The 11,152-nt window shown below is 41.2% G+C and overlaps 1 protein-coding gene across 3 annotated transcripts; it reads right to left on the reverse strand.

Moving 5' to 3' along the window:
• Window positions 1–4,559: 4,559 nt before the first annotated feature.
• LOC147460143 (small ribosomal subunit protein uS13z/uS13y/uS13x) lies at window positions 4,560–10,647 on the reverse strand. 3 transcript variants are annotated; one of them, XM_086511256.1, is made up of 5 exons: window positions 10,492–10,631; window positions 10,211–10,329; window positions 9,744–9,904; window positions 9,432–9,620; window positions 4,560–4,855 (listed from the first exon to the last, which is right to left on the reverse strand). In XM_086511256.1, the coding sequence occupies exons 3-5, from the start codon at window positions 9,827–9,829 to the stop codon at window positions 4,750–4,752; spliced, it is 381 nt and encodes a 126-aa protein (XP_086367382.1). In that variant the 5' UTR covers window positions 9,830–9,904; window positions 10,211–10,329; window positions 10,492–10,631; the 3' UTR covers window positions 4,560–4,749. The 3 variants fall into 3 exon arrangements, with proteins under 3 accessions (XP_086367382.1, XP_086367383.1, XP_086367381.1); XM_086511257.1 differs by having other exon boundaries at window positions 10,211–10,346; window positions 10,492–10,627; XM_086511255.1 differs by lacking the exon at window positions 10,211–10,329 and having other exon boundaries at window positions 10,492–10,647.
• Window positions 10,648–11,152: the final 505 nt, after the last annotated feature.

Raw genomic sequence — 11,152 nt, forward strand, 5'->3', positions numbered from 1 at the left:
ATAGTCCAAATTGTGGAGCCATGTGAAGATGAGGGATCCTTCTCACTCCAATGCTAGCAGTGTAGCTTTTTCCTCCACACATAGTTCTCCTTTTTCGAGCGATAAACCAGTGGAAGAGTTTTTCCATAAATGATGGGTACCTACTCCACAAGCGGAGAGTTTGTGTACTGACAAACACAAACATTCAGTGCCAAATTATTTACGAATGTCATAAAATTCCTAGTGCAGGACACCCAGGCATAAAGAAAACTTATGTATTCATACGGCGATAGTTTTACAAGCTAGATTTATAGGGTATGTTCAAGGCTATGTCTTGTATTTCTAAAAATTCTTAGTGCAGGACACCCAGGCATAAACAAAACGTATGCACTCATACAGCGTTAGTTTTACTAGCTAGATTTACAAGGTATGTTCAAGACTATGTCTTGTGTTTTCAAAATTTTCAAGTGAATACGTAGAGCACCTGAAAGCAGGAGGTCTTCTTGCATCCATTGGAGATTCCCAATGGTAAATGGGAAAGTATCTCCATGGATTCATTGTGGGTTGACCAATCAGTCTACGAAATCATGACTCAATATGGGTGGTTGTAGATCGATTAACAACTTTGCAAATTTATTCCCAACCAAGTCCACAATTAAAACTCCAGAGTTAGCTAGGTTATTTGTTGACAATATATATAAGTTTTATGGATCGCCCAGCAATATGGTGAGTGATCATGATTCCAAGTTTAACAATCGTTTTTTCAAGGGTTGTGTTTAAATGATTGGGTACACAACTCAACATCAATACTACACATCATTCTAAAATGCGATAATCAAGTGCTAGAGAATATGCTAAGAGCATACATTAGAAAAAAGAAATTAGATTGGAAAGATTATTTCCCTATTCTATTAGTGCCACATGGCAAAAACCTTTCCTTTTTAATATTTCTCCGAGGTCTTTGTGAGACGTGTTAACATTTGTGTATATGTCTCTTTAAAGAGGACCGTTGAATATTGATTTAATCGTTATTTTTTTGGCTTTTGAAATATATAGTAATCTAGATAAGTCATTTTTACTCTTATTTCCAAAAAAGTGTAATACTCTATTGAGCAAAGAAATGTTAAATGCTACTGTCACTTTCTCATTTTTCCTCTCGCAAATAGCCCTCTTTATCATTAAATTCCTCTCAATAGCATTATGTAGGCCATAGTGAACTTTCACCTTGTTTACTTTGCCTTTAGGAACTGGTTATTGCCCTCATACATCCTCACACAATGCACTAGTTATTTTTGGACTACATAAGGAGTTCTTAGTAAAGCGTTGGATTTTTGGTGCAATTGTGGACCGTTGGATGAAGCTTGAAGATTAGTTCCACATGGAAAAAAATTCTTTTTAAATTATTTTTTTTAGGTCTTTGTGAGAGGCAAGACGCAAGGAGATGAGATAGGTTACAGACTCCCTGGTCTCACAATTTGGTTGAGTTCTTGTTATCCCACTATGATGGTTGTCTGAGAGAATCACATCCCGATGATGTTGTCAAGGGGGGGCTTCTACTCATTGTTTCAGGTGGTTTTGTTGGCCTTTTCCATGGTTTGTATGAGCCCACTGTCAATGGTTTGGGCTTGAGGGGCTTGAATCCCTTGTTATCGTAGTCTACCCCATGGAATCATACCTTGTCAACTTACTTATGTATACCACCCTTTTGCAAAGTTTTCTCGTTGTAAAAAGTAATGGCTAATGATAGCCTAGACATTCTCTATATATACATTTAAGAAGCTTCAATAGTTAATAAATTATAGTGCGTGTAATTTTGGCCAAAGCTCTCTCTCTCTCTCTCTCTCTCTCTCTCTCTCTCTCTCTCTCTCTATATATATATATATGTATATATATATATATATGTATATATATATATATATGTATGTATATATGTATGTATATATATATATATATATATGTATGTATATATATATATGTATATATATATATGTATGTATGTATATATGTATATATATATATATATAGACATACATATATACATATATATATATATATATACATACATATATATATATATATATACACATATATACATACATATATATACATATATATATATATATACATACATACATACATACATACATACATATATATATATATATATGTATAGATAGATATGTATACATATATATATATGTATATATATATATATGTATATATATATATATATGTATATATATATATATATGTGTGTGTGTGGTGTGTGTGTGTGTGTGTGTTGGTGTGTGTGAAGGTCCTTTTTTTGTGCCACCAAAGCATGCTTTCAACCTCATGTCTTTCTTGAAAAATTGAATGTTTGAACAAGTCATGATGCTTGTGAAAGGGGACCTCCCCCCCCCCCCCCCCCCCCCCCCCCGCCCCGCCCCCGAAAGGGGCTGTATTCTATGTACAACTGAGATCTCTAGAGATGTCCAATGGCCTATCACCCAAAGGAAGTACAAAAATTGTGCGTGTGCGCATGTGCACGCGCACGTGCGTGCGTGTGTGTGTGTGTGTGTGTGTGTGTGTGTGTGTGTGTGTGTGATTACACTAGTAAACTGGTGAGAAGATAGAAGTGGAGCGAGAGATTATGGATGCTCAAAATGGGCACGGATTCAGACTGCACAAAGCCTCGCTCGTTTTTCATACATCTTGAGCGCGCAAGAGTATAAGTAAGATTTGACACAGATTTCCCAACAATATTAGTGCTTGGGGCTGGAGTCCACCATGGCGCGGCTTATGGGGTAAGATGTTGAAACATGTCCATATTCCTTTAGACAGACTTTGAGTTCTTCTGAGACGAGAGCAAACCATAGGAAATTGAGTTTGCTATTTATTTGGGATCCAGTTGGGGTGTAGTGGCAGGTTATGGTTTTCAATGGTTTGGCTTCATCTGGTTAGATTCAAGAGGCTGTGCATTGTGAAATCCTTTAACTTTCTTAACTTGTGCTTCACGGAATCTCCTAAGATTTCACAAAATGCAAAATAGAAATGGGCAACGTTCACCTGCAGCTGACAAAAGCGCCAGCGCCGGCCTTCAGCATTCAAAGTGGGCATTTGTGCAATTGATTTGAAAACCCACAGAATATCAAGGGCTAAGCAAGATAATTATTCCAATTTTTTGAACAAGCAGCAACATTTAATGTGTTTGGATAAAATGTATGTTCCACTAAGGTAATGAAATCCTTAATGAGGAAATCCCCCAAACAAAAATGATGCAAGAGACGAAGTTTTTGCAATCCTTCAAACAATGAGCAACAACGATGTGATCGCAATGCTACAAAGAAACCAAGTTAAAATCTCAACCGAGCAAGGCAATGCTGATCAATCAGCTCGTGTAAAATGATTAATCCTTCCCTTCCCTTTTACTTAGGCCCATTCTGACCTAAAACATCATACTTAATGAAGGGCAAATCCACATGATCAAGGCATGAGTTTGACATCGGATTATCCATTAAAAAGAGCTCGGCCTTACCTAACTTTCTCCAGAAAATCACAATGATTGCCCAATTCTGGGATCAGAGACTAGATATTGGCATGATCAGGCGTGCAAGGCCTTTATCAATAATTATTGTAGCCCTTGACCTTGAAGGTTTTTAGACATATCATTTATTGCCCTTTGTTCAAGTTGCCTTGCACATCCAGATATTCAATATTGCTGAAAGCTTTAAAGGGCTGCAATGCTCTCTTGCACAATGGGGAGAAGAAAATGGCATACTAACCAAACAATATGCAAACATTAAACACCTCCCCAACTTCAAAAAACCCTGAAAATTAGTCATAATCAAGTTTTGAAGTGCACATAGAAAACTACGATGAAGTTCTCTACAACGCATGGTGAGCTAGAGACACACTTATACCATTCTCCGACCCCATTGAGAGTCGAAACAAACCATGTGAGCTAAAGACACACTTATACCCATTCTCCCAACCCCATTGAGAGTCAAAAAAAAACATGTGAGCTAAAGAGCTATAAATCAACATGTGAGCAGGTGTGGGGCTTATAGGGCAATTTCTTTTAAAAGGCCCCTTTAATAAAAGGCCCAGCCCATCACTGCTAAAAGGGTCTGCATTTTTTCAAACTAGTAGAGAGTACACAACGCTTCAAAACACAGGCATTTTTTATCCATGGTACGTACAGTACAGAGCATTTCGAAATGCAGAGTACTGTACTTAAAAAAAAATGCGAATTTTAGCTGCTATTATTCCAATACCAACACTTGCAATCAAGTGATAAAAAAGTGGCAACCACTCGTCCCCTTGGCCATGCATGAATAAGAGAAGAGAAACTACTATAGCGCAAAGCTAATACGCAACTAAGCACAGCCAATAACTAGACAATGTAAGAAATGGGTCTTAGCCACTGCCAAAAAAGCTCACACTTGGAAATTAAATAAAAAGTTGCCATGTCACACTGCAATAACTACTCATGATCAAGTACACTCTTCAATGTTAATCAAGCCACTATGGTGCCGAAAAAACACTGACTTCAGCTTCCTCAATTTCACATCAAACACAACTTAGTTCAAGGCAAAAAAAAGCTCAAAAATGCCTTTATAGACTTCGAACCAAGAGCTCCAATTCTCAATTTGGAAACGGTCAGAACAAGAAAGGTCTTTGGTTTGATAAGTCTAAATAAACCTACATAATTCTGTACTAGCTCTAATTTAAGAATTGTGAATCAAGATTGTTAGCGATTGCACCTTCAAAACTCTGCAAAGCCTTCACTTAGCGCTTCTTGGACACACCAACTGTCCTTCCACGCCTTCCAGTAGTCTTTGTGTGCTGGCCCCGCACGCGCAACCCCCAGTAATGGCGAAGACCACGGTGGTTCCTGAAAGTTGAAAGCAAAATTAATCAGAGAAACCCTCTCCAAAAACATAAAATTTGAGAGCTTTAAAAAAAAGAAATGCTTAATTAAAGGTATAGGTCACAAGAAGTAGAAAAATAGATGCAAAATTAACATAAACAAATTGATACAAAAGAAGTGAAACATCAACATACATTTTTATTTTTTTTCCAAAAGAGAATCTTTCTATGAAGATCACCTCAAGGGCACAGACCCCAAGGTAGAATTACATCAAAATAATACAGAGAAAACACCATAAATGGTATCACCAAAAGATAAAATCCTAGGGCAATCTAAGATACAAGATTGCCTCAAATCAAGGCTAGATATGGGGGTTAAGTCTTGAAGACCTCCTAGGCGTCTTTCAAAGACTCAGCAGACTTCTTAGCACTTTCTACCAAAGAAGGAAAATGCCGCTCATAAGCTGAATTTATGCCTTCAGAACTGCTGCTGATATCCAAATCACTGCCCTGAGAATCAACTGGCGGATCATGAAGAGCTGGTGAAGAAGTAGTATCCGAGGAGAGAGGAGAAACATTTTCTCTTCTTCTATACACAAACTTTGGAGCCTCTATCCTCCTAGCTCGTCGTCTTCTTTTCTTCCCTTCCTTCCTCCTAGCTTTCTCTGCTTCACTTCTTCTCCTTACCAAGTGATCTTCCAATCCCCCATTCGCATGAAGTGCCTCTTGTTTTGAAGCTTGCTGCCTTTGATCAGGAGAAATCCTGCGTCGAGTACAATCTGCAGCAACTTGGCCTTTTCTGCCACAAACAAAGCATTGACCAGGAAGACCAATGAAGAAAACCCTCTGTAAAATTTCTCCCCCATGAATGGTCGGGAGCGAAATAAATTGCGGAGGGTTCTTCGCCAAGGATGGGAAGAGCACCATCCTTATGGAGATTGTGCGATCCTCATCATCAGGAATCACAGCATCTCCAACCACAAAACCCATACATCTCCCAATTTCATTAACATGCAGAGAAAATTCTGGAAGAAGTCCTGGGAATCTAGCTGTAACTGCAGTTCCACCTACAAGTCCATTTAGATCCATTCCCTGTGTCCATCTGGCATGAAAGCCTATGGCAAAATGAAATTCCACAGGGCCCTATGCTAAGACCTCCATGGCTTGACTTTCAGACTCGAACTGCACCCTGAAGAAGCCTCTCCCGAGAGGGGAGACATTCACAATCTTAAAATTGACGCGAAGAAGCGAAGCTTGAAAGTAGTCCTTCAATAGCCTTGCTGAGCATAGACTTCCCACCACTTTACAGGCTAAAGAACAGGACGACTAGCTCACGGTAGATTCATGAATGGCGCGCAAGGTGTCAGAAGAAAGATGAATACCTATTGTAGAAGCGGAAGGGGGGGGTCGGAGGGGTTCATAAGGGTCTCCTGAAAAGGTTCCTCAAAGAGGAACGTCCGCCCCTGCAACATCCATCTCCTTCCCGACATAACTCTCCATATCAATCCTTGTGTAGCTGTGTGTGTGTGGGGGTGGGGGGGATATAGGCGACTAGGAGGGGAGGGCAAGGGTAAGGCGGCGAGCAGATAGGGAGGGACGAGGTAGGGATGGGAGGCGAGCTGGGGGGGGCGGGGGGGGGGGGGGGGGGGGGGGGGGGGGGGGGGGGGGAGGGGAGGGTGTCTGGCGAGGGCAGCAGGCAGGGTTGGCGAGCAGGTAGGTAGGGGGCAGCAGGTATGGCAAGGGTCTGTAGATATGGCGAGGGCAACAGGCAGGGTAGGCGAGCAGGTAGGGAGGGTCAAGGTAGGGGGGGGCGAGCTGGAAGGATGAGGCGAGGGAGCAGGTGGGGATGGGGCGATAGCGGCTACAAGGATATCAGCGCGCGACTTTCACTAAAATAACATACATTTTTTTAAAAGTGGAACTACATAAAACTGCCAGTTTTTCCGCTGCATGCATTTTTTAATCGTGGCTATGGGAGATTCCATTGAAAAAACCATTTCTCAAATCGTGGCTACATACTACATACCATACTACATACTGGGTCTAGTTTAAAAGAATTGTTAATTACCTAGAAGATTCTCTCCAAGACTTTGAAGGTCTCTTCAAGGCCTTCCCCTCCCCCTTCCTACACGACACCTTCCCCAAAAAGCCCCTCGTCAACATCAGGCCACGGACCTTCAAGGTGAAAGCATCCCGTGAAAACACTTCCCTTCACATCTACTGAAACAATGCAAAGCTTCGCCTCATCTGCTGAAAACAATGCAGAGCTTCCCTTTGCACCTGCTGAAAACAATGCAGACCTTCCCTTCATCTCGTGAAGTTGCGAAGTTGCTGCCACTCAGCAGCTTACAAAGTAATCATCAACCACCAAAAATCTGCTGGCTGTTTCAATGGACTCCCTCCATCTGGCAGTGTTCTGCTCGCATGCATTTTCTTAAAAGGTGGACTCCCTACGACTGCTAGTTGTTGCATCCGCGTGCATTTTTTTCAATCAAGTCTCCCAAGATTCCATTTTCTCAAATCATGGCTACCTACTGGGTAGGAAAATGACAAAACAATCACCTAAACCAAAGCAAACATATCCCTACATGAATCTAGGATAAGCCCAAACTCACCTTTGAAGGAAAGTGCACCGAAAAGACAATATAACCATCAGCTTCTGTCACGTGACACATCCCAACCCTATGTGTCTATGGACAAGCTATACCACAGTAGGGTTCAGTCAGTCCAGTCAGTTTAGATTAGCAGTGATCTGGCACTTTTGTGAGTCTATTCGTAGACCATGCATGCCCAGTCACTTAGCATAGATGCATATCCTCCGGTTGCACACAGCATGATCATCAGAATTCCCATCAGAATCCATTAGCATCAGTTAGGGGAATGTTCCAGTGCATTTAGCCTATTTTCCTATTTATTGGTATTTTCACTTATTATTTTTAAGTGACTTTCCAACAAAAGTAGGTAGGGCAATTTTGCTAAGTTGATATATAAGCAAACCCAAGTTAGCACTTTCTGGCAGAAGAGGCAGCAGGAGCTTCCCGCTCAACAGGCAACTTCTCAGCAGTAACCCCCCCCCCCCCCCCCCCCCCCCCCCAGCACTAGACCCTCGCCATACCTCCCATCTCCTTGGTGTTTTCACAGATCAGCCATCGCTTGAAGTCTTCCCCCTTCTGGCGGTAATTCCTTTGCAGATCAGCCCCATCATAGCATCGCCATCACCCTTATATGCTGGCGCTTTTGTCCCTGCATTTCAGCGTTTTTACCATCAACCACTAACGCTAGGAGTGCTGCATACCAACGTTTTTCAGCATCCCATAGACCTGCTGTTCAGTGTTTTGTCAAGCAACCACTAACGCTAGGATACCTGCAGCCTCAACGTTTTTACACCAGATATTCAGCCTTGAAGAAAACGCAGGTTTTCAGCCATGACACAGTAGCAGATTCCCCCCAAGTTGGTTGCAAATGCTCCCCCAAGTTTAGCCCAACAAAACGCAGCCAAAACAGTCATTTTCAGCCACCGAATCAGTCCCGAATTTCAACAGTTAGAAGATCTCAGATTTCAGCCATCAAGTCGTCGTTGTCACCACCGTCGTCGTCATTGGCATAGTCCCATTGCATACGCATTGTACACCTTTGTGCAATCAAAGTCAAACCACTCTCGCCGACGAGAGTGGGGCCTTCGGAGGAGGGTTTTACAACCTCTCGGTGTCGTATCTCTTCTCTCTCCTTCTCTCAGTCTCATTCACTTGCACGCACAATATCCACTCACTTTGTTCGTGATCATAGCACTCTACAAGACGGAAGGCTCTCTCCTTCCCTAAGAACTAAAAGGAACCTTGAGCAATAAAGATCACTAATCTTGAGAAAATACAACATTCATTCCGCTGCACCTTACAGCTCCATCATGCATAGTATTGACTAGATACTACAACATTTCCTAACGTCGTCGCTACCCAATAGTGGATGTAGAACTAGGTACCAATATATGCAGGTGCGCGTGCGCACACACATACACACACACCCCAACATGCAGCAATACAAAGATTTGCGTACTTAGCTTCTGTAATAATTCAAAATTGGAGAGACCAGAAATGTATGAAACCAAAAGATTACTTTGTGCCAACATCCTTGCAATCTACTCACAACACCTCAAAATTTCAATTAAAATGCAATCATAGTTTTCTTTCATACGCGTATGATTGCCCAAGCATACATTTGTAAACATGGGAGTATGATTGGATTTCATACTTTACACTTTAAAAATAGGGGCACCCAAAAATATTTGGCCCTTAGAGCTTGGAGCTCTTGGAATGTGCACATGTGCTCTAGCCTTTTAGTTGTAACCTTCTATTGTGTAGTCTTTTTACGTTTTCAGAAGTCTTATAGTTTGAAGATAATGGAAACTCATGCATCTTGTCACCCCCCTATTTTCTTTATAGCATATGAAATCCGACATAAGGTTTTTTCTACAGGTCTGAATCCAAATTTCCCATACTTTCATACCCATATGCATATGAGTACGTTTGACATATTCAAAAACTATGCATGCAATATTACAACAAACACAAAAACTCCAAGCAAAAAATTTAAGAGTACATTACCTAATCTTCTTCAGCCTTTCCAGGTCATCTCTCAGCTTCATGTCTAGAGCATTGGATACAACTTGAGAATAACGGCCATCCTTGTAGTCTTTCTTCCTGTTCAAAAACCAATCAGGAATCTTGAATTGACGAGGATTTGCGACAATGAACATCAGGTTCTCCAGCTCTTGTGCAGAAAGCTCCCCAGCTCTATTACAAATAAAAAATCTTATTCAATAGCTTGCAGCAATGGCTGACATGTAGAATAGATCAAAAGGAAGACTCAGATTGAGAGTTATGGAGCATAGCTTTAAAGGAGGAACGTAACCCAACCTCTTGTTCATATCTACATCTGCTTTCTTGCAAATGAGGTTAGCAAATCGTCGGCCAATACCCTTGATAGATGTCAACGCAAACATAATCTTTTGACGTCCATCGACGTTAGTGTTAAGAACACGCAAAATGTGCTGGAACTCCTCATTTGCAATGAGTGACTGCTCATTTAAAAAATAAAAAGGGACATTGTCATTCATGAATGAACAAGATTAGCAGAGCAATTAATAGCCCAAACAAATGCAAGAAAGTATGGCATGTAATTTCTCCACTATAAAGCACCAAGAAAACAGATGCCCCCTTAAAACAGCTATCATGCCTCCCAGCACAAGGTTACAACCAGGTAGATGCAAGACCAGCTATGCACCACACATTGCAAATTCACGGTCAGCAGAACATCTGAGTTGGACTAGCTTAACGGGGAAACATTGTCTTGACTTTTTACACATCACGAGCTCCAAACTTACTGCGATTCAGTAAAGCTCCATAGTTGTCCGATGTTGCAATTACTGGCAAGGGTAAATGGTAGACTCTTTGTAAATGCACTTGAAGATTTCAGTACGGATCCTCTTTATCAAAAGCCAATCTGATCGTCCGAAGCCACTATGTTTAAACCCCACCACAAGAAACACAGAGAAAGGAACCAATTATCGAAACACCTTCATTCCACTCACCTTGGCTTTGCTAGGTTATGCCCACCCACGTACACAAGAAACACAGAGAAAAGACCCAAGAAGAAAACGCTTACCATCGTAGCTTGCAGAAGCAATGTGCTCGAGGATGCCTTCTGCGCTTATGCAAATACCGTCAACAATAAGAAGGCAAAGCACGCACAAATGAACCCATTGCCCCCCTCGGTCGGTTTATTTTTGTCAAACCTCCGGATTATTCAATTTTGGAAATTGTCAACATTAACTCTACTCTTTAAAATAACCTATTGTCTGAAGGTTGATGCTTCTTCTTTTTGCTCATGAAAACAGGCAATGCAACGGCAGCAGGTAATAGAAGGTGATGGGGTGTGGCTTGATGTATTGATGTAAAGTGATGTATGTTGCATATTTAGAGTAGTGTAGTGGTGAAATTGTTAGGATGTATGCATATGAAAACAGGCAATGCAACGGCAACAGAAGATAAGAGCAGGTAATGGGGTGTGGCTTGATGTATTGTAATGTATGTTGCATATTTAGAGTCGATATTTTAAGTGTAGTGGTGAAGTAGTTAGGATGTAATGCAATCTTGTGGAGCTGCATCCATTGAAAACATCCAAACCTCATGTACATTACGGCCGATGCCAATTCTTCATCGGCATTATAGGCAACCACACATGGCTTCTTTCTCCATCGAGTCAACCTTGAGTGCTTCAATTTCTAGTGATTCCATTTGCAATCAAGCATATTGTAGTAGGAGGC

Source organism: Adiantum capillus-veneris, chromosome 4 (assembly GCF_014529385.1).
Source record: "Adiantum capillus-veneris isolate H3 chromosome 4, ASM1452938v2, whole genome shotgun sequence".
Classification (NCBI taxonomy): domain Eukaryota; kingdom Viridiplantae; phylum Streptophyta; class Polypodiopsida; order Polypodiales; family Pteridaceae; genus Adiantum; species Adiantum capillus-veneris.

Excerpts from the sequence above, each read along its gene's own strand:
- LOC147460143 (XM_086511255.1), bottom strand. Across the intron at positions 9,621-9,743 it reads GATGTAGATATGAACAAGAG|AGCTGGGGAGCTTTCTGCAC; the intron begins GTTGGGTTACGT and ends TATTTGTAATAG. Across the intron at positions 4,856-9,431 it reads GAAAGGCTGAAGAAGATTAG|GAACCACCGTGGTCTTCGCC; the intron begins GTAATGTACTCT and ends TTCAACTTTCAG.